The sequence below is a fragment of the Brachyistius frenatus genome, unplaced genomic scaffold (genome assembly GCF_029030835.1).
Source record: "Brachyistius frenatus isolate BFR_SWC_R1_liver_20210118 unplaced genomic scaffold, ASM2903083v1 Contig_40, whole genome shotgun sequence".
In the NCBI taxonomy this organism is placed as follows: Eukaryota; Metazoa; Chordata; class Actinopteri; family Embiotocidae; genus Brachyistius; species Brachyistius frenatus.
In genome coordinates, this window is record NW_027210639.1 from 2,400,018 (window position 1) to 2,422,144 (window position 22,127).

Below are 22,127 nucleotides of genomic sequence, written 5' to 3' on the forward strand. Positions count from 1 at the left end.
TATTTAGTTTGTGTGGGTTTTTTTCAACTTGGGGAGAGTGTCAAGTGTAAAAAATTACAGCAAAGGATATTTGTTTGGATAATTAGAGCTATAAATAGGCATAGAGAGGCTTGCTGAGGCAACAGCCACTGGGACTGAGATGATTTACTGTATTGAAGGGACATGTCTAATTTGCCACCGACCCTCCAGGGAACATTAACAGGTCTCTTCATCATCTGTAAAAGTAAATGGGTTTTTTTCACCAGATAAGAATGCCTCTCCTACAGTATGTGCACGTTGTTACCTATTTAACTCCTGTTTTACAGCTTGAGCTGAAAGTCCAAACAGAATCAACAGATATTAATCTCTGTCTTGTTCAGTTTGGTCAAGATTTTTAGGAATGACTCAAGTTCATCCCAAAACTTAGAGACAGCTTGTTGATACTGAGTCACTGTCAATAAAAGGAAACTGACCTCTTGGAGAATTCTCAGATTGATGAGTACATAAACTGTATCAGAAGTGTTAACACTGTTTCTGCTCATATCAAACTGTATTCTCACAGTTGGTAAAAAAAAAAAAAGGGTTTCCTTCACACTCATATTTAATTATAAAAGCAGATTTGTGACTATAAAAGCACTCCATAGAAACATTGGTGGGATAAACAAGGCCCTGTTTAACACCTTTGAAAATATACCTGACATTGTTATTCATGACTTTAAATAAATCCTGAGACCAGTTTAAAACACGAGTTTGAACTGGTTGAATGTTTCATATGTTCACATACAATACGGGATTTCCATATTTAGGCCAACATAAATACTTTTGGTCATATCATCAAAATTTACAAGTAGTATTTGGAAAGCATTTCCTTTTGAGTATATGTCTATATCCTTTATTTTATGACTTTTTCTTAACCGGTGGTATTTCTGGTAATTGTAGAAATAATTTTGCCTTTTATATTTTATTTTAGGTATTATCATGTGTTATGTTTTATTTATTTGATTTTTATAAAGTCAAAAGAAGGGCCTAAGAAATGGTCCGAAAATATTTAAAGGACAAAAATGAGACAGAAGGGTCAGTAGTTACATGAGATGAAATATGGGAGGTGAGGGTGTTAGCTGTCTTATAATAGAAATGCCACAATGATGAGCAATGTTATTTGGTTGCAACATGAAAAGAGCTGGTTAGTGGAAAGATGATTGTTCGCATGACTGAGAAATTCCACCTCCTCCCTGACGTCCCACGCTGCTGCAAGATGAGGTCAATGGAAAGGAATAGATGCTTATTTAAGCCATTAAGACATGTTCTCAAAGGGAACGATAAATAAAAGAATTTTAAAAGCTGGATTTTACATTTTAAAAGTGCTAAAACATTTATCATCAGGACTTTGGACGGGTAGCAATCTATGTTTTGGTGGTATTCTTTGGTTTTCTGTGGAATCTGAGTATTTTTATGTAAAGATTAATGTTGCTGGTGGTCCCTATTAATAGTAAAGTGCAGCCCTGTCTGACCCCTGACCAAGTGACCCTGCAGGCGTCAATGAAGAATCGCCCTGAACAGGCCGGACCACTGCTTTGTGCCCTCTTATCACTGTGCCATATCAACCGTAAACTCCAGACTATAATCCCCCCTCCTTCTCTTCTGCCTCCTTATTTTCCCTCTGAAGCACTTAATTCCATTTTCTTTTCTCTGCATACTCCAGTTTTAATATGTTGAAAACAGACCAGACTAATAAGTACTAATTTATGTCAAATCTTGCCACGGCTCTTTGTTCCTCTGAGGCCGCGGCCTCATCAGGTCACCCTCCAGCTTCTGCTTAGCATTCAATTAAAGTCCTTCGTCCCATCAGAGCAGATCACATCACAGCTGCACCTACTGGCTGCACCGAATGACTGGATCCTGCCTCCTGCCTGCCTGCTTGTCTGTCTGCTGCCCAGTGCCGGACACTGAGGTGGTGGATGTGCTGTAACTTAGACATTTTGAATTTGATAAAAGGGAGACTGACACATGATCACGATCTGTATTTTGGTGGCAGATGTATGATCTCAGCCACTAGCTCTGCTCCTCACAAGCTGCTGACAGATATCTGAGCAGCAGGTCAAGCCTGCTTTGGTGCAGAGGTTCGAGATTCCACAGGTGTTTGCTCATTAACTGGACTGTCATGTACTGAGCAGATGTATGACTGGCAATGGGGGCTATAAAACCAGAGACAGGGCTGACAATCAGGGAGTGCAAAAAAGGAAGGTGAAGCAAAGAAGTTAACCACAGAGAACTTGAGTATCTCCCTTCAGACAACCGGAGACGACACAGACACAGCTGCCATGAGCCGCAGCCCGGAGAGGATCTCGTCCTATCGCCGTCACTTTGAGGACAGCAGCAGCTCGTCCTACCAGGTCAGGGTGTCCAGCCCATCCCCCACCAGGAGAGAGGCCCGTCATGCCTCCACCGGCTACTCCTCCAGAGCCAGGGCCAGCAGCATGTGTGTGGACTCAGTGGGGCGAAGGACCGTCTCTGCTGCACGCAGGTCTCGCATGGTCGGAGCAGGGTAAGCTCTCAGATTCATAAGGACAGTTGAAAGATCATTTACTCCTATATGCATCTCCTATTGTATCAAATTTGTGCTGTTGTTCAGGCTCTCCTGTTAATGTGTATCAGTGTGTGTTTTCAGTGTGAGTGCAGGAGCCATGGTGTGTGTTGGGCCTAGTGGGGAGCCTGCCATAGACCTGGACGTAGCTGCCGCTGAAAACCATGACTTTCTCAACACCCGCACAAGCGAGAGGCAGGAGATGGTTGTCCTCAATGACAGACTGGCTGTATACATTAATAAGGTAAGGCACAGTGAGATGCAATCGTCACACCAGGCTAAAAATGCTCCTTAGAAAATGAGGGTATCTTATTCTTACCACTATGAGCACACAGACAGGAAGCACATTGTGGTGTCTGGTTCAGGACGTGTTTTTGTGTGCTCACAGGTCCGATCACTCGAGCAGCAGAACAAGTTATTGGAAACAGAGATCGAGGCGTACCAGAACCGGTTTCAGAAGCCAACAGGTCTGCGTCTGCTGTATGAGGAACAACTGAAGGAGCTGAAAAAGATTGCTGACCAAATGAGAGTTCAGCGGGTGAGACAGAATTCTCCAAGTTGCATGCCTCCTGTTTCCTTTTTTTTACAATTCAGAGACTCAATAGGGCATGAAGTTTACACCTGACCGATCTGCAGAGGATTCAGCCAAGCAACTATACAAGACGTCAACTTGGTGTTTACGAGGTTCTTTACCTGGTAACGGGCTTATTTCTGGCAGGCAATTGGAGAGGTGCTTCAGTCTGTTTAGGTTTCATGGAGTACAGCCATCATCGGCTACGTTTTATGCACACGGGAAATGACTTGATTATGCGTTTCAAGACACACACACACACACACACACACACACACACACACACACACACACACACACACACACACACACACACACACACACACACACACACACACACGAATGACAATAAAATATGAAATGCAAAAGAGGCTGATCTACATTTTGCACACACCCTGGTACTCACCTTCAAATCTAATAGACAAGCATGTTACTTATGGCTTCTTGGTTTTCAGGACCTTTCCGTCGTGGCTAAGGAGTCCACAGCTGCTCAACTTGAGGCAATCAAAATCAAATATGAGGAGGCAGTGGAGCTGAGGAAGAAAGCTGAGTTAGACATCGAAACCTTCCGTCCAGTGGGTGCCATTAATTAGCCGATATCTCTTCCATGTACATCTCCTTCAAAATAACCATCAGGCATAAACACACATGATAATGATTGTGTGTGTTCCTCAGGATGTCGACAAAGCCACTTCATCACGCATAACCTTGGAAAAGAAACTGGAGCAGCTGGAAGTTGAAATTGAATTCCTAAAACGGATCCATCAGCAGGTGGATAACATCCTCATGTAAGAATTACATATTTAGTTTATTTATTTTTTTGATGGTACTAAAGATCTCTTTTTGTCTAGGAAATCGATGAGCTCATGAAACAGATCTATTCAGCTCACGCCTCAGCTGAAAGTGCATTTACTCTGCCTGATCTGGCCGCTGCCTTGAAACAAATTCAAACCCAGTATGATGATATTGCAGCCAAAAATCTCCAGGTAACACTCACACACACATACAATTGTCATATGATAAAAGTATACAGTCCTCTGTGTTTATCAAATCTATATCAGTGCCAATTTTACTGTCTTCATTGTTAGGAAATGGATTCATGGTATAAAAACAAGTTTGAAGATCTAACCCAAAAGACCACAAGGCACGTTGATAAGGTTCGAAGTGTTCGAGAAGAAATCGCAGGTGCCAAAATGGATGTGAGTATGAAAAGTAAATTACAAAATCAAGATTGATCGAGAATTCATACAGAATGCCTATAATCGTGCTAAAATAACCCTAGATCCAAAACAAAGAACGCGGCTTGGACACCCTGAGAACCAAGAACGAAGCTCTTGAAGTTCAGATTCGAGAGACACAAGAAAAGTACAGGAAGGAACTGGAAGACCTGCAGGTAAACACTGTGCTCGTGTTGTCCCAGGGTGCACACCTGATCACACCAGAGTCATTCATGAAGACATACTTTCACTTTCACGCATGCACACACAAAGCCACCACAACAGCACATTAATTTCATAACTCTGTTCACCTAATAGGCTCGGATTGAGGCCCTGCAGCTTGAGCTGAAATCCACCAAGGAGAAAATTGCACTGCACCTGCGTGAGTACCAGGATCTTCTGAATATCAAGATGGCTCTGGAGATTGAGATCACTACTTACAGGTAAAGGACAAACTACCTGATAACTGACTTATTGACATGTATTGGAATTAATAGTGATAAAAATGATCATTTTGTTGGTTTTCTTTGCAGAAAACTGATTGAGGGAGAGGACCTGCGGCTCTCTGGCATGATGCAAACCTTGTCACTTACCAGCTGCAGCATGAGCACCACTGATGCTGGGATGAGCTTCAGCGGAGGAGGCATGGGCGGTGTAGGTGGAATGGGTGGCGGATTGATTGGCGGTAGTAGTGGAGGTGTTGGAGGCATGGGGTTTGGATTAGGAATGGGTGGGGGCATGGTTGGAGGCGTTATGGGAGACGGTCCAGGCACCGGAGGCCTGACTGGAAGAATGGGTGCTGAAGGTATCAATGACAGGAACAGTCCTGCTGGTAGGGCAGATGGGGCCGACATGACTGGTGGTCATGGATTGGGAGCGGGGGGTGTAGGCGGAGGTGTTGGAACTGGTCGTGGCAGTAGAGGAGTTGGTGCTGACGGTTTGGATTATGGAGGCATTGATACTGGTGTTGGGGGAGTGGGCACTGGTGCTGGTGGTGTAGGTAAAGCTGTTGGAGCTTTAGGTACTGATGCCAGAGGTTTGGGAACTGGAGCTGGAGGTGTGGGAAACTTGGGATTCAGTGCTGGCGGCACGGGTGACAGCAGTGTCGCTGGTGTTGGAATGGGTGCAGGTGGTGACGCTGCCGGTGTAGGTGGCGTGGGCGGTACTGCCAACGGGTTTGGTGCAGGATATGGTGGTGTAGGTGAAGGGAAGGGGGATGGAGTTGGTGGAGGAATTAGTGGAGATGGAAGTAAAGTTGGTGGCATGGGTCCTGGAGGCACTGGAGGTATTGAGGGTAAAGGCGGCGATGATGCAGGTCTTGCTCTGTCAGGTGCAGGTGGACTGAGGAAAATAGGTGGAGAAAAGGGTGACATGAGTGGTGGCGGAATTGGATATGGATCCGATGGATATGATGGCAACACCGATGCTTTTGCAGAGCAGGCTGTGGAGCTGACGGAGCGAAGGACGGTGCTCATTAGGTAAAGGTACCATTGGGTATCTTTTATATTTTTTGGAGCAGAGCTTCTTTAAATTGCAGCATTCAGTCTCAGAACGTATAACCAAACATGCCCTTAAATAAGAGGTAATGACTTCAACTGTTTTAATCTGCTTGATGACAGAGTTAGGGTTAGTGCTAGCTTACCTAAATGAAGTGATCTTTTCTTCACTTCAGCCCTGTCCTTTTTTTTCCACCCCTACAGAACCGTTAAAAATGAGGATGATGTGCTCGAGATGGACCACCAAGAACAGACCTACACCATCACCGGTGCTGCCGATGACTCTGACGAAGAATAAGAAACATGAATTCCCAAGTGACCTCTTCTCTTCCTTAAACCTCCACGCCCCTCTGAGCTTTGCACTGACCAAGCCCCATGTCTGGACACTGACCTTCGGCCTTTGCCCTGGACAAGAGGACCATGAATGACCCTTTGCTTCAGAGTGAAACCTTCAGATCATAGGGTTACAATATGCCTCACCAGGAACACTCAACATCTTCTCTCAACTTTTGTTTGCCTACACTCCCCCTACTTGCTGCAAATAAAGCTATCAGCATTCAATTACACTGTCTTTCTTTTATTTGATGTCATTTGGGGGGGGGGGGGGTTGTTTGAGGGCAGGGAATGTGACCAGATACTATTTTCATGCTAGTAAAAGTCCATTTTTGCTCAGCTGAGAGAGATGTTGCATATGCTCACGGCTTTGGCTTGAAATGATAAAGAATGAAAAAAGCTAAAGGAAATTTGGGAGAGAGAGAGAGAGAGGGATAGAGTCACCTGAGGGCCGAGGTGGTAGCTCTGACACTTTCTGGGGGGCTAAGAAAATCCGTCTGTCAAATTTTGTCCTGCAGCACAGTGACGGCACACAGCCGTTTCCTGTCCTCATTCCATCCACATCCACACCTTTTCCTCCTGCTGCTGATTGGGAGAGATTGGATCTGGCCAGCAGATGCCAAACACAATCAGTGTCCTGCTCTGGGGCAAAGAGTGGAGACATGCTACACACCGATCCTCTGACAGAAACTGCAACAAAGGCCGGAGCAGGACCAGTGCCGTTATGGCAGCAATAACATTACTGTGCCATTATTATTATAATAGGACACATCTAACTGAAGTCAACAAAAGATCATTGAATGAAGAAAAGCTTTCAGTTCACTGAATACAGTGGAACTTTGAAGTGTTTTGCTTTTGTTCAAGATTTTTGTTTATTTAATGTTTCTAGCTTCTCTTGCACTATTTTATTCCAATTTTAGACAACTATTCAACTGGATTATACTCTATAGGTGACACCATTTAATTTTGACAAAGGAACTTGAAATATAAAATATGCAACAACACAAAAGCATCACCTACTCTGAGTATCTGTGGGGTATTTAAATGAGTAATAGAAAAGAAATTAATAAAATTAGGTTAGTCAGAAATAAATATAATAAATATGATTCAGTCACATTTCAATACAGATACAACTTGTTTTTCAACTACAATTACACAAATTCACTGTTGCCATTCAAGTAAAAAAAAAAAAAAAAAAGGAAAATCAAGCAAAATCAAGCAAAAACAAATTAAAAACAAGAAATTATAATCACCTCAAATCCACTTTATTGTTAAGCCATTGCACCTACCTTGGACCAAAATCTTGAAACCCTATCACTGCAATATTAAATAATTTGTGTGATTGTTATGCAGAGACTTCACATTAAAATAATCAATATTTGTCCCGGACATCATTTCCACAAGCTCATCCCACCCGAGCTCTCTGGAGACAATTAGTTTGAACCCAGAACTGTCAATCGGAGATATAATGAGGAGCCGCGAGACGCTCCTATCATCAGATTACATTTTACAACGGCGAATTACAAATGTGCACCCGACCTGAAAGAAGTATAAACAAGCAGCTTTACGTTAAAGTTTAAGTCCAGGGGGTTAAATGAGACGTTCATCTAGGCATTATGACGGGATGGAATTTACTAACGATATAATTAAAAGGCGAAGGAGTGCGCGTCTGTGTCTGTGTCTGTGTCTCGTGTGGACCGCGGAGCTCTCCATGGTGCTTCGTCTTCAAACTGACGCAATGGAAAAGGCGAGTGTGTCTTAATTAAATAAATAAAACGCAAAATGTTTTAAATTTCATACATAATGCTACATTCACTGACACAATCAATGACGTGGCAAAATACATCCTTTCAAAATAAAAAAATTTCTGAAAATAAAAAAGGAAACGGAAATTTATATATAAAAAAATGACCATTATTATTATTATTATTATTATTGCAATATGACCAGAAAAAAATGACAAAATCCCGTTCAAAAAATTATACATTTTTACTATTTTAAAATATAAATTAAACGGAGCAAAGCTATTAAATTATTCACACAGTTGTTCAGATAATAACCATGACTACAACATCTCGTCATATTCAACCACACAGGCAAGTCAAGGTTGCATGTCTTTAAACGTGCTCTTTGCCATTATAGTTGTTTTGCTCACACTTTTAGTTCGCAGAAACAACCCGTTTCGCCAAATGGGTCACTAACCTTCATCCTATAAGAAAAATGCAGTTTCTCTTCGAGCCGCGGGAAAGACCTCCTTATATTCACCAAGAAGGGCAAAAGTTGTGACTTTCTTTGGAATCTGTGATTTTCTGTCACTTTGTGCATATGCTTTGGGTGGCTAAATCCCAATTAGGGTCGGCTGACACGCTGCTCCATTCACGCACAGCCCTGCCTGCATACATTTGCTTAGGAATGAACTCCTCAAATAGATCTCCTGCTAAATGCGTTGGACAGCAGAGAGAATCGGCCTGACTGACACTTTCTTTCTGAGGCGCTCGAGTGAGAAAAGGTATGAATTTATAAGGTACACCGAAACATATCAATTCACGCAACTTCACACGCTTTTATCCGCGCCTCCTCATGCGAGACAAAGTGAGTTTAAGTCAGGGAAATGTGGCCTGAAAAAGCCCGACGCAAAAACTTTGTTGAGACTTTGAATACCAAAACGGTGCAGCCCACTTCGCGGGGGAAAAAAAGAGAGAAAGCGTTTGGAATGAAATCACGCATGAACAGCGTTGAATCAGGTGCCGTTTATTCTGCTCCTCTCTAATGCGAATTTGAATATTAGTCTGGGTTAAAATCCCAATCATGTCATCTGGTGGGAGTCCCATACAAGCATAATTACTATTCAAACGCCTCGCTAATGTCCCACCCGCATCAAGGCAGCTGGTCACGGTGCAGCTTGCATCTTTCCCCACAATTCTCAGAGAGTAAAACACCTTGAATATGACTGGGGGTTGTTTTAAAATAAAGAAAAGAGAAGCCAGAACAAGATAAACAGGCCTGTCTAAGGCTCTTTTTTTCTCTCCCGGGCTCAGATCTGAAAGGAATAATAATAAGTTCTTATTGTTTCACAGAAAACCACAAGCATGAGGATTTAAGTTTCCTTTTTTTGATTAAAAGAAGTGTGACCAAATGATGTGAGAGGTACAGGAGGAAGAGAAATAAATGGATCTAGACAAACACAAAGTCATTTCTAAAACGTGGGAATCTGTGAGAAATAGGCCACATTGCTAAGTGGGACAATGATTGGGCTCTGCTGAATAGACCCAAACAAAGTTTATGGGTCGACATAAAAAATGTGTTTTCTTCGAGCTCGGAGGGCTCTTAAATGGTAGGCCATTGAAACCAGTCCAGGAGAGGTGGTGGTGAACCCTTGGCACCCCTGAAGTATAGTCAGGGCGCATGAATGGAGATCCCTGGTGGGGCATTGCTCTCTGTATTTACCGCGTTGCTTTGCTGACAGGTTGTTCCTCTATATTCATGGCTCATTAATGGCCAACCAGTTAAATCAGAGAGCCCCACCGTTTAGACAGTTAAAATCCAAAAAAGGCTGGCAAGAGTCAGGCAGAGCCGCCCATAAAAACGTCTCCCTCCTTTTCCAAGCTCCGATTCTTCTCAGGTCGTTATTTAAGTTCACTAAAGAGATGAGGCGTTGGTTTAAGAGAAGCGCACTTGCGGAATGCTGTTGATTGACTCCGCAATATTGTCCCGGAATAAAGATCCAAGCATGTAATTAATGTGTCTTTTCTTTTTTCTTTTTTCTAAAGGAGGAGGGACAATACCGCCGGTCAAGCCATTTAATTTCATTTAATTTTCCATCCCATTTGCTTCCAACACTGCCTTCATTCTGGCACCGAGCCTTTTCACTTCGCTCTTCAGGGCTTCAGAGCGCACAGTGGAGCGGGGACTTCTCCGCAAACAGAAAGGAAACGTCTTCGCCTCTCTTATTTAACCCCCCCCCCCCTCCTTTCCTCTGAGAATAATTAATTTCACTGTGGAGAAGTGCGGGACTTTAAAGCAGCGCAGGGGTGGATGGGAACCAGTCGCGAATGGCGAGGCGTTAATAAATAACCCCTCCGCACAGCCGGGCGCAAACATTGCGCCTATTGATGAGATTGTTCGCGTGTCGTTCAGGCTCTTTGGGCGGACTGTGGAGGAGCGCTGGGACGAGAGAGGCAAGAGAGGGAGTGAGAGGAGCAACATGGGATGCCTGCAGAGAGAGAGAGAGAGAGAGAGAGAGAGAGAGAGAGAGAGAGAGAGAGAGAGAGAGAGAGAGAGAGATTTTTAGTACCTGAATTGTTTAATGTTTCTTTGGGGAAACATAAGTCTTCCAAAAAATAATGAATGCGTTCATTTTAACTGATTTGTATTTTCTTTTTTGTTTTAAACTCCTTTATTCTTGTTTGATTCATTCTTTTATTTTGAAAGTTCATCAAATAACATATACAGATGTGCTACCTTTAATTTTTCTCAAATGTTTATCATAACTACTTGTTCCAGGGAGATTTCTAACTCACAAATTGTAAGCAACGTGCCATGATGATTCAGATTCACACACACACACACACACACACACACACACACACACACACACACACACACACACACACACACACACACACACACACACACACACACACACACACACACACACACACACACACACACACACACACACACACACAGAGGTCACAGTGGAGAGGTCAGAGGTCAACATGTTCATGGTCTGGACTGATCGTCCACAGGTTCTTCTTCTCTTTCTCTGTTCAGACTCATCACCACAGCATCAAAAGCCTCCAATGACTTGAAACAACCTGCTGCACAGAAGCCTCATCCTGCAGTTTTCTCTCATATCTCCCATCACTGGAATATCATGGAGCCTCAAATATGTGGGGAATGTAGGTTCTGTTGTTGTTGATGTGATCTGACGTAACATAGCCTATATGTAATATGTAATTAATATGAACGGGGTTAGAGTTGGTCTAATGTCATGAATCCAATAAAGATCCCTATTAAAACGCTTTGCATTTGACTGATTGCATTAGCTATTGACAGCCTACAGTTTAATTTATATGAATATCTTTCAGATACATGAGCAGGTGAAATGATCCCTCTCCTTTGACTTCTGAAGTTACAAAAACAAAAAGTCATTATACAACCAGAAAGCTGGCCCAAAACTTAAAACAATGCAGGGCTGCCTTTCTGCACTTATGCAAACTTCTGGAGATACATGCTGTTCATAGGGCAGTAGTTATAATAATAATAATAATTAAAAAAAACCCTGCAAATCCAACAATCCCCCAATTAATTAATCAATCAATCTGTCAATCATTTCACTTAAATCAATCAGTCAAACACCTTCAACCAATATGACTTTTTTTCTATCTGATCATAAACTTATAGAGACAATATAAAATAAAAAAAATGTTGACATGTTTTTCTCCTCAAATTGGCAACATAACATAAAGATGACTGCTGCTGTTGTAATTTTTGCCTACTATTAATAACCAAAACTTTTTGGTTATTAATTTTAAATCTAAAAAAGAAATATAAATTAAATATAAATTATGCATTCATAAAAAAATATATTATACAATGATTTTGTGTTTTTTCCTTTTTTCCAAGAAGAATAAACGTGTGTTGAATACTGCAAGATGAGACAAGAAACCCACAAGTGTGTATGTGTGTGTGTGTGTGTGTGTGTGTGTGTGTGTGTGTGTGTGTGTGTGTGTGTGTGTGTGTGTGTGTGTGTGTGTGTGTGTGTGTGTGTGTGTGTGCCCTGGGAAGATGGTGATGATTATTTTCTCTCTCTCTCTCTCCTGCTGCTGGTTCCCCCTTTTCAGTACCTGCCTGATCTCAACCCGGCACACGCCGAGAGTCAATAGAAGTTAACAAGTCCTCTAAACTTTCCTGCTCCTTTTGTTAAACTACGGCCACAAAGGAGGAGGGAGAAGAAAGCCCTTTGAAGTGTCCGAAACCTAAAGACTGCCAGCCAAGTAGATTTAAAGTAGCCACTGTTTTCCAAAAAACCTGCGTGAAAGGGAAGAATGGAAAAGGGTGAGGATTTATGGATAAATTATACAGTGGATTTGTCAGTTAAAATATCGGAACTGTCTGGAGGACAAAGCCACATGCTGAGGATTAATGGCCGCTCTGGACCTTTGATTCTGCACCCTCTTTTCTCTGCCCTTGACAAATTGGATTTCGGGGATGGGAAGGTCGCCTGGCCCTTTGTGTCTCTTGACCGTTTTGGAGCAATTCATTATGCGGTGGGGTGAGGGAAAGTCTCCATGTGACCAGGCCGGCCCGTTTTCCCTCTCTGCACAGCTGCTGAGAGAGCCCAACTCTCTCACACTCATTCACACACACACACACACACACACACACACACACACACACACACACACACACACACACACACACACACACACACACACACACACACACACACACACACACACACACACTGCTGCTGCAAACTCAGGACCCCCTCCTCCCCTCTTCTCCCCCCTTTAAACTACCTTATAGCACAGCATCACCTCTCTGCAACACCCTCCCCTCTTCCCGTGGCTGCACACACTCACACACTTGCATCCTCAGATAGAGAGGTCGGGTGGAGGCTGGAGGGTGGAGCGCGAGGGAAGGGGGGTGGGAGGGTGTATGGGGGGGGGGGGGGGGCGCTACCTTCCCCTGCTCCTTCACTAGAAAAGCCGGAGAGCATAACGCCACCGCGTCACTTCGAGGGCGGCTATCGGCCTGTCCTCATCCTCTCTTCCTCCTCCTCTTCCTCCTCTTCCCTGCGCGCTCTCCCACTCGGACTCCATCAGTCTTCATGGTTCTGATCTCACCCCACGCCATGCAAGCCACCCGGGCGTCCACCACCGTCAGTGTGTTTGCGGACTGCAGCATCCCGGCCGGGCTCCGGATAGGACCGGTACCGGGCATCTTCAAACTGGGGAAGTACGTGTCGGACCGTAAGGAAGTTGGACCCAAGAAAAAAGTAAGTTTAGGATATTCAAACTAAAAACAAAACGTTTGCCTAGAAATTATGGGATGATTTTATGTTTTTAAAAAGCTGAAAAATTTCGTCTTATTTTGAAATATTTTAAAAGTGATGGTGCATTTAGTTTGATTAACTAAATTTGTTAACTTCTATGTTTTCATTATGAATTCAGTTATTCCGAAACCACTTTAGGAATTTCAACTATTTTAAATGCATTTAACCCTTTTTTCCCCCAAAGAAAAGTGTACGTCTCTTATTGAACCCATTACTTTGTAATCTTTATAAATACATGCAGGTGCAATAATAATACAAATACATTATCTGGATTTGGATTTTCAAAGCTGCACTGTCAAACTCCATCGGGCCCTGAGTTATTAATTGGTGTGGCCTGTCAAGTTAGAAATAATTGAGCTCCATTAGTGGCCGACTTGTCAGTCTGTGCTTCTACTTAACCGGCCTAATGGGCGGCCCGGGTCTGCTGTGTGGGATTTCATGCCCTCAGCCGCCTCACATTTCACTGCCTGGCGGGCCTGTTATCCCGATGAGCCGTTTAATTTTAATGTAATCCGGCCACAGAAAGATGCCACTGAGGCTGCAGCCGCATCCTGAGGCCAAGAAAAAAATATTTATAACAACAAACGTGCTAAAAGATCGAATTGAACAATTTCCATTCATGTTATAGGACGGGGATTATTTAGATTACCTGCAGCGTGGTGCAAAATTTGATATTTAAAGTTTAGAACCGCCAAAAAAAAAGTAGAAGAAAAAAAAAAGGCTAATAATAAAAAACGAAATTTAACAAATCCAACATGCAAACATTTCTTTTTACACGCACAGGATCGAACAAGTTGTGTCTCCATAAGTGCATCTATAACTGCACCCTGTTATTGTTGAAGCTGTCAGCGCGTGTGATTGATGCGTCTAAATGCGTGGCCCCGGGGCTGCCGACGATCATCAGGTGCAATCTCTGTGTCAAATGTCACGCTTCGATCTTTAATGTCCTTGAACAGTTTAGAAACGCTCTGACACTCCTCAAATTCGTTTCTCATATCAACTCAATTAGGCCCGTGTGTCATTCTCTTTAGTAAATTATCAGCAGAGCGGATAAAGACACATTAAGCGCGTTTTGGTCATGCGTGGCCGCAGCACCTCCAGGTACCATACAGATAAAACACAGTCATATGGTGATCATACTTGCCAGAATATTTGATAAGTAAAATATAAATGAACAAATAAATAAATATAAACACAAAATAAAGGCTGAGTAAACAGGTTCAGAGGGGAAAGTGTAAAACGTATTTGAAAGAGGCAGCTGTTCATTCCGGTGTTCATTTAAGCATGTGCTTGTTTTTGTTTGTCTGGGGAGCCTTTAGTGTTTATATTCCCATCATCATGTTTCCTTCTCTGGCTCAGATCCGCCTCGTGAGGGGGGAGTTCGTGGATGAGTCAGGCTGTCCCGTGCCAGACTGGATCGGATTCATCCGCGCCGCTAGGAACAGTCAAGAGCAAAACCTGGAGGCTGTGTCGGACTTACCTGGCGGACAGGTGACTGCTCCCCCTTCCCTTCACATCACACTAGTCAGGCCTCGTGAAGTTTCTCAATGTCACTTTTCTTTCGTTGTATTTGAATACTTCAGTTAAAGTCGTTTCCCCCCCATGTTTCTATTTGGAGATTTTTTACCGCGTGCTGAGAGAAATCCAAGCAGGAGAGGAGCTCAGTGTCTGGTACTCCAACGCTCTGGCCCAGTGGTACGACATCCCCACCACGGCCACCCCCACGCACGACGAGAAAGGTAAATGAGACTGCTAATAATGGTGCAGGGTGGGGGAAGTTTAACGGTCTGTGAGCGCTTGTGGATAAAAACAAACAAACAAACAAAAAAAACGGTGGGAATGATATGGAGCATTTCATATTTTCAATTATTTCTAATAATAATAATAATAACAAGAGCGGTTTTATCTCAAATTATTTTTTAATTTTTCTACTTCTATTTTACTTTTAATTTTTATGTGATGCAACAAATACCAACTGTGGCCCCCCCGCTTCACACAGAGAGATGACAGTTAAATGACTGCCAATACCCGTGATGGCCCTGCTTCATTGCGCAGAGATGGAAATCAATTGGATGTTGTTTTTGTTTTTTCCTCAGGCAGCCTATTTAGGCTTTTTATTTATTTATGTATATACATGTAAATAAATGAAGAATTTATTCTGCAAAAGAGTTTTCGTTAAAAAATAAAATACATTTTAGAATAATTTCGTTTGGGGAGAAAGAAAAATAATGAAATTACCTGAAGGATATGGAAATATTTCAGGTCGGAAAGAGTTTGAACTGCAGCGGCGTTGATCCGTTTGAAAGTGATGAAGAACTGATGAAGACAAAACAGTGGACAACAGCTCGAACTGAAAATATAATTTGACTTGATATTTTTTTTTACAAATTAAATCTAATTGACAAGAAAATAAATAAAACATAAAGCAAAATTAAAGCACTAAAGTAAAATCTGAATATTAATTAGCAGAGATATCAGTTTCTATTTGATGATTTCTTGTTTGAGTGAGTTTTGTCATCAGTCTATGTTCGGACTTTTAATCCATTTGTTTGGGTTGTGAAGATCATTTGGTGTTTGCGCTTGGGGATTAATGTCTAATCTTGGTAAAACAGCATCTGAGCAGGAACTAATCCGTTTATTAAAAAGATTATCAACAGATTCTTTGCAGGAATTTCCCTCAACAGACGTTGATTTTTTTTTGTAATCTTTTTTTTTCGAACTGTGAGGGATTATTAATGATTTGTAAAGCAAAACCGCGCAGCTTCAAATAATAGTTTCTTAAGCTTTGATAGAAAAAAAAATCGAATTGTGATGAAGTAATTACGGTGCATTAACCAGAATAAAAAAAAGCAATTAAAAGCAGATACTGACGAGTCTCGGCGAGCGTGAAGAAGAAGAGGCTGGTGATTCAGTCGCGAGACGGAGGTTAACAAATGTCATCGGGCCATTAATATTCATGTATTCAAAAGCAAATAAATTCAAAAACAAGTGCTTCACGGTAAATTAGGTGGGTGCGTTAAGGTATTGTGGCCTAATGAATGCTAACTTTTATGTGGGGTGTATATTGCCCTGATTCTCCGGCCCAACACACCGTGTGCGCTCCTGAACATACGCTCCCTCCCATTATTAGGCGTCAACAGATGGGCCAGCACCATTGTTTCTGGAGACTTGCGATTTCAAGCAGCAGCTGCTGTCACTTCCACGAGAAAGAGCGCAGAGAGCAAAAGTCCCGCATTCAATGCATTGGTTTCTGAGCGCCAGATTGGGCAGGGCGTTTGGCCTTTAGATGGTGAGCATAAACAACGGCCAGTATGAGGATTACAAAATCATTACATCTATATTAACCTCTGAGTGCCCGACTGGGGGTCATTGGGATGGCTCCATGTGTCTGTTACCATTTGGCACCACATCTTAGAACACGGATCGTATCAATTTGGCCTGATTTTAAATTGCAAGTGATGTGCAGCAGTGACTGATGACAACCTGTTATTAAAGGACATCGGTCCGTTTAAATATGAGAGTCCCTTATTTCCAATGAAACTGTGAATTACGGAATAATTATGTTTTTAATTTTTTTTTTTAATTTAATTTTTTTTTTTATATACATATTCTCTGTGTATGTGTGTGTATGTTAGGGGTGGGAGGTTACTTGTCTGTGTGGTGCTCACAAGTCTTTTTTTCTACAGGTCACCGGAACTGTTATTTACATTTTACGCACGAACCTGGCGTTTTACGCTAAAAAAAAATAAAGTGTTAATTTCAATGTATTCTCATGCTTCACGGAGTGTTGCGTGACTTATTGATCCATGTTTGTCTCATTATTAATGTAATGTTCGTGTTTTGTCTCTACAGGTGAGGAGCGTTACATCTGCTGGTACTGTTGGAGAATATTCAAATACCCGAACACACTCAAGGCCCACGTCCACTTCCACTGCGCTCTGAGCAACGGGCGGGGGTTTGTGAGCAGTGAGCAGGCCAGAGGCACCGAGACCTTCAGCAGGTCACCAAAATCTGGAGACATTCCCAACACCTCCACCTCTCCGAGGAGCGGTCACAGTAACTCCTCCATATCGGACTCTGGCAGGCGGACAGTGTCGTCCTCGCCGTTTTTAAACAAAACGCTGACAAAGAAAAGCACCTCTGAGGAGCAGGACAGGGCCCTTGACATGACCGTTACCTCCGCCAGAAACCAGGGACACCTCCTCGGCCTGGGAACCACATCCTCGGTGTTGAGCAGCATGGGCTTCCACCCGGGCGTGCGCTCTGCCTTCAAACCAACCGGCGTCTCCAAAGTCCCGGGCGCAGACACCTCCAGAGAGGAGGCCAACGGGAAGCTGAGCGGCCTCGGATTCAGCAAACTCATAGGGAACATGAAACCAATTCGCAACGTGGGCGAGGGCCTAAACGGAGGAGGGAGCCACCCTCCCAAGTGTGCACCTGCAATTATGGACTCCACATCTCCGATGGTGCCGTGCACAAACGCTATCCGAGGTTTCCCGCTGCTGCCTCACGTTGAGGAGACCTCAGCTTTTAAGCACGTAGAGAGTCGGATGCATTCCGGCCTGTCTCCGTCCCGCTACCCCCAGATGCCCCCAGGACTCCATTTTGAAAGGTTCTCTCTCCCTCACTTTGACGGCGTCAAGACTTACGGTGGAGACTGTAACATCCCTCTGATGCCCTTTACTGTCTACAATGGGGAGCTTTTGTATAGCTCACCCTACTATCCGCTGAAATTCCACTTCAGCAACCTCCTCAAGTACCCAGAGTCCATGTCCTACTTTGGCGCGCCTTCACTGAGCCAAGACTTGGGCTCAATCACAAACATTGACCGGGAGATCGCTATGCATACACAACAGCTGTCTGAAATCGCCGCGGAGAAGAACCGGACGAGGCTGGACTCCATGCCCGCTGGGAGCGCCAGCAACGCCGGGTCAGGGAAACCCAAAAAGGGACACCTTTGTCTCTACTGCGGCAAGCTGTACTCGAGGAAATACGGCCTGAAAATCCACATGAGGACTCACACAGGTTACAAGCCGCTCAAGTGCAAGGTGTGCTTCAGGCCCTTCGGAGACCCCAGCAACCTGAACAAACACATCCGGCTCCACGCCGAGGGGAACACGCCCTACAGGTGCGACTTCTGCGGGAAGGTGCTGGTGCGGAGGCGGGACCTGGAGAGGCACGTCAAGTCCAGACACCCCGGACAGACCGTCAAGAAGCTGGAAGACAAACCGGGCGGCCTGTTTGAGGACGCGGAGCAAAAGAGCGACAACGACAGCGACGTGGACGTGTGCTTCACCGACGACCAGAGCGACCAGGAGTCGAACAAGAACAATGACTGAGATGTTTTCATGTCAACAGAGACTGCTCATTGTCTTTAAACACTATACACAGCAAAACGTGTCATTTAGTATTGTATGAAGTCTTGCATTTTTTTTTTAAATTTTAGACCCAAAATCTCTGAACGAAATCATGATTCACAATATTGTTATATGGCCTCCAAAAAAAGCTTTTCAAAAATATATTCAGACAAAAAAGACGTTGACATAAAGAAATATTATTCATATTCTCAGTATCAGTAATTGAAAGTAAAACGTTCAGTGTCTTGCTCAAGAACACTTTTTCCCGATGAGTAAAAAGAAAACAAATGTGGCCTTTGCGTTTTGGGGCGTTCACCATAAAACAAAAATAATAATAATAACAAATGAGCAAGTCAGCCGGTTATGTTGCAGACATTTGAATTTGTTTCAAAAAAGCAAATCACCACAATTGTTTTCAGATTCTTTTTGATGCAAACGGAGAAATTGTCTTCATTTGCTGCGTTTCAAAAATACATTTCTACAAAACCCACAAGAAAAACAATGATCCAACCTCAGAACAAAAACAAAAGCTGTCATGGCTGAATATGAGACTAAACGACGTTTTAAGTTAGATATTGTTTGCAGTGGGAAAAGGTAACACTATCTTTTGTAATATGTCTACCCCTGAGAGAGGATAAGGGATTTTACAAGCTATTTAACTAAAGTCATAACCCCCCTCCCCCCTAAAATGATATAAAAGCACTACATTCCATCAGACTAGATATGAACACATTCTGGGAAATTATGAGTTAAAAAAAAAAAAAAAAAAAAACCCGCGATTCTTTCGCATTTTATTTGATTTTTATTGTGAATAAAATCCCCATATTCCCCTCTAAACGGTCGGTTGCACTTTAAAAACAGCAATGGGCATTTCATCTCCACAAAACTGCTGCAAACACTATTATAATGAACCCCCCCCCCACACCTATTTGCGCCTCACTGAGTACCACACTAAATTTGCACTTTCTTGCCGAGGCATGCTGCTCTTAAAGAAGCAGCCAGCAGCGTCCAGTTTATTTAAGGAATTATTTCTAGAGAAAGAAGATGTATTGATTGCAGTTATGTAAAGAAGTTGTAAATTATGATATTTCACATTTCAGTGGAGAAGTGTTGTATGTTTGTTTATAAGTGATATTGTCTGGGAGGACAATATTTTACTCCTGTCAATTGAGTCGTTGGTTTTTGAATAAATTTAATTTAAAACATCCAAAATAAAAGTTGTTTGGTTCTCTATGTCCACGTGGTGACAGTTCTCTAACCCACCCAAATATTTCCACGTAAAAAACGATTACAGGTCTATTTGACAGAAGTTGAACTGATCAGCATTAATCAATAAATATTTTTGTAAATATTATAATTAAATATTTTTGCAGGCCTTCTAACTGAGTGGAAATCCTCGAGTTATGGAGCGTCAATAAATCCATATTGATGCTCAGTCCGACCGGCCTGTTGCCATGAAGAACAACGTTAATACAGCTGACAGCAATGTCTTTTTCTGTTCCTCATTGTTTAAAATAAACAAATAAATAAATAACGGAAGTGACAGTGTTGGTTCCTGTCTGTTACGAGGTTAAATTGATAAAACCCATTTTATCAAGTGAACATTTTTCGACATTCTGCTGGTGATCGAGGAAAAAGTTAAAAATAGGACCTCCACACTACAATTCAATTTGAAAAATTACTTTAAATTTGATCTAATCCTAAAATGTCATTGAGATAAAGACCCCTTCGAAGGAAGACCAACAGAACAATAAACATTCACAACCAGCAAACAAAACAACACGAAATTAATTCAAAGTCACACGAATCATAAAAAAAAAAAAAAAATTATGTAAGACTCCAGTTTGAGGAAAGCTATTAGATCGGTAGAATATTTTCAGTGTCTGAAACCAGTTCTGCCAACACTGGTGCACAAATGAGGGGCATCTAAAGTTACTGGTTTTAGTTACTTGATTTAAATAAGAGAAGAGGTGTGAAGTAATTTGGAACTTGAATGGAAGAACTTTAGAAAAGAATATGAAACACTGTTACACAATCACCTCCTGCAATTAGTAAAGGTATGAGTATTATTTGCAAATGGTACTGAAAATAGCAAAATACCTGGTCCTGTATCTCACCTTACATATTACAACGAAACTATTTTATATATTTTACAAGCTCATCATATATTTTATATCCAAAATACAGAAATACTAAAAATGGCTACAGCTGTCAGGTAAATGCAACTGTGTAAAATGTACAATATTTAAGAATATATTGGAGCAAAAGTGGAAAAATTGAAACAATTATGTAAAGTACAAGTAATTAATTTGGACTTTTGTACGGTCAAATATATATGAAAAAAGAAAAAACTTGGTTCGAGAACAATTTGCTTTTATTTTTTGTGAGTGAGCTGAACTCAAACCAAATGTAACCCATGGTCTGTCACAGTCACATCTTTGGGTGAGTGCAGCTTTACTGAAAATTATAGAAATACATCCTCTTCAGAGGAGTTTGCACAAAATCATATAGAAAGTCATCTCTGAAGGAAAAATCCTGAGAAGCTATTTAAATACAATCTGAAATATGAATATTGAAAATTCCCAGTTGGTGCCGAGGAATTTGTATCTCTTAAATGCCGGCATTACGTGTTTCTACATGTGTATTCCCACAAGGTTTTGCAGATCTATTTCATTATCAAAGCCTGACCTTTCTGAGGCTTCGGGTGGGGGTGGGGGTGGAGGGGTGAGGGGGTTGCCACCTTCTATTTGGATGTGGTGGACTCCAACAGGCTTGTTATCCCTGTCCTCCCCTGGCTGCTCTTCACACACTCACGCTCCCCCGGCCCGTCAAACCTCCACTTCGGAGACGGCTGCAGCCATTTCTGAGACATCCCAGATGTGGATATAATCTGGCCAAATCTGAACTCTAAAGCAGTGCAGGCCAAAGTATTAAGAGACACCCCTGTTGTACACCAGACCAGTAGATGCAACAGAGTTCCTTCCACTACACAACCTTTGTTCTGCACACAGTCCTCCTCGGCTGTGGTCGACGAAGAAGTACAGCAGGGAAATAAGAGCAGAAAGCCAGTGGTTTTCAGTTGGCTGCAGAAAAATGACTGCTTCGTTTTTATATGATTTAAAGGCAGTAAAGGATGGATCCACCCTGAAGCCACTTCGTTAGAATTTAAAAAAAAAAAAATCTGCCTATAGAGCGTCGCCTCTGTCCCTGCCACTTCTGTTTAATGTTAGGACGGTGGTGACACAAGAAAAACACTTCAACTCAAACAAGAGGAGACTTGATTCCCCTTCACTGTTCTGTCTGTCTGGGTTGGAAATCTCATCTCTCTCACATATTCAATAGGACAATTCATACTTGGTAATTTAAATCAACACTAATGGATTGATGTATGGATTCAGTTAGTATAATGTACCTGAATATAAAGTATACCATACAAAAAAAATGAAGAGTCTTGGTACAGTGAAATGTAACTGTACCTTGGTTCTCAAAAAATGATCTCGGAGAAGTAAAAAAAAAAAGGTATTTAATAA

General features: G+C 42.3%; 2 protein-coding genes across 2 annotated transcripts; both read left to right on the plus strand.

Moving 5' to 3' along the window:
* Nucleotides 1-2,300: 2,300 nt before the first annotated feature.
* On the plus strand, nt 2,301-6,145 carry LOC138622924 (vimentin). Its single transcript, XM_069702074.1, has 11 exons — nt 2,301-2,524; nt 2,648-2,807; nt 2,952-3,101; nt 3,590-3,709; nt 3,810-3,905; nt 3,986-4,120; nt 4,223-4,333; nt 4,417-4,527; nt 4,670-4,794; nt 4,885-5,829; nt 6,052-6,145. Exons 1-11 carry the CDS (start codon nt 2,301-2,303, stop codon nt 6,143-6,145), a joined length of 2,271 nt encoding a protein of 756 aa, XP_069558175.1.
* A 6,870-nt stretch (nt 6,146-13,015) lies between these two features.
* On the plus strand, nt 13,016-18,579 carry prdm13 (PR domain containing 13). The gene is made up of 4 exons (XM_069702067.1): nt 13,016-13,183; nt 14,600-14,731; nt 14,859-14,979; nt 17,093-18,579. Exons 1-4 carry the CDS (start codon nt 13,016-13,018, stop codon nt 18,577-18,579), a joined length of 1,908 nt encoding a protein of 635 aa, XP_069558168.1.
* The last annotated feature ends 3,548 nt before the right edge of the window (nt 18,580-22,127 follow it).

Excerpts from the sequence above, each read along its gene's own strand:
- LOC138622924 (XM_069702074.1), top strand. The coding sequence starts at position 2,301 with ATGAGCCGCAGCCCGGAGAGGATCTCGTCCTATCGCCGTCACTTTGAG. Across the intron at positions 4,334-4,416 it reads TCGCAGGTGCCAAAATGGAT|ATCCAAAACAAAGAACGCGG; the intron begins GTGAGTATGAAA and ends AAATAACCCTAG. Across the intron at positions 4,795-4,884 it reads ATTGAGATCACTACTTACAG|AAAACTGATTGAGGGAGAGG; the intron begins GTAAAGGACAAA and ends TTTTCTTTGCAG.
- prdm13 (XM_069702067.1), top strand. The coding sequence starts at position 13,016 with ATGGTTCTGATCTCACCCCACGCCATGCAAGCCACCCGGGCGTCCACC. Across the intron at positions 13,184-14,599 it reads AAGTTGGACCCAAGAAAAAA|ATCCGCCTCGTGAGGGGGGA; the intron begins GTAAGTTTAGGA and ends TCTCTGGCTCAG. Across the intron at positions 14,732-14,858 it reads CGGACTTACCTGGCGGACAG|ATTTTTTACCGCGTGCTGAG; the intron begins GTGACTGCTCCC and ends TTCTATTTGGAG.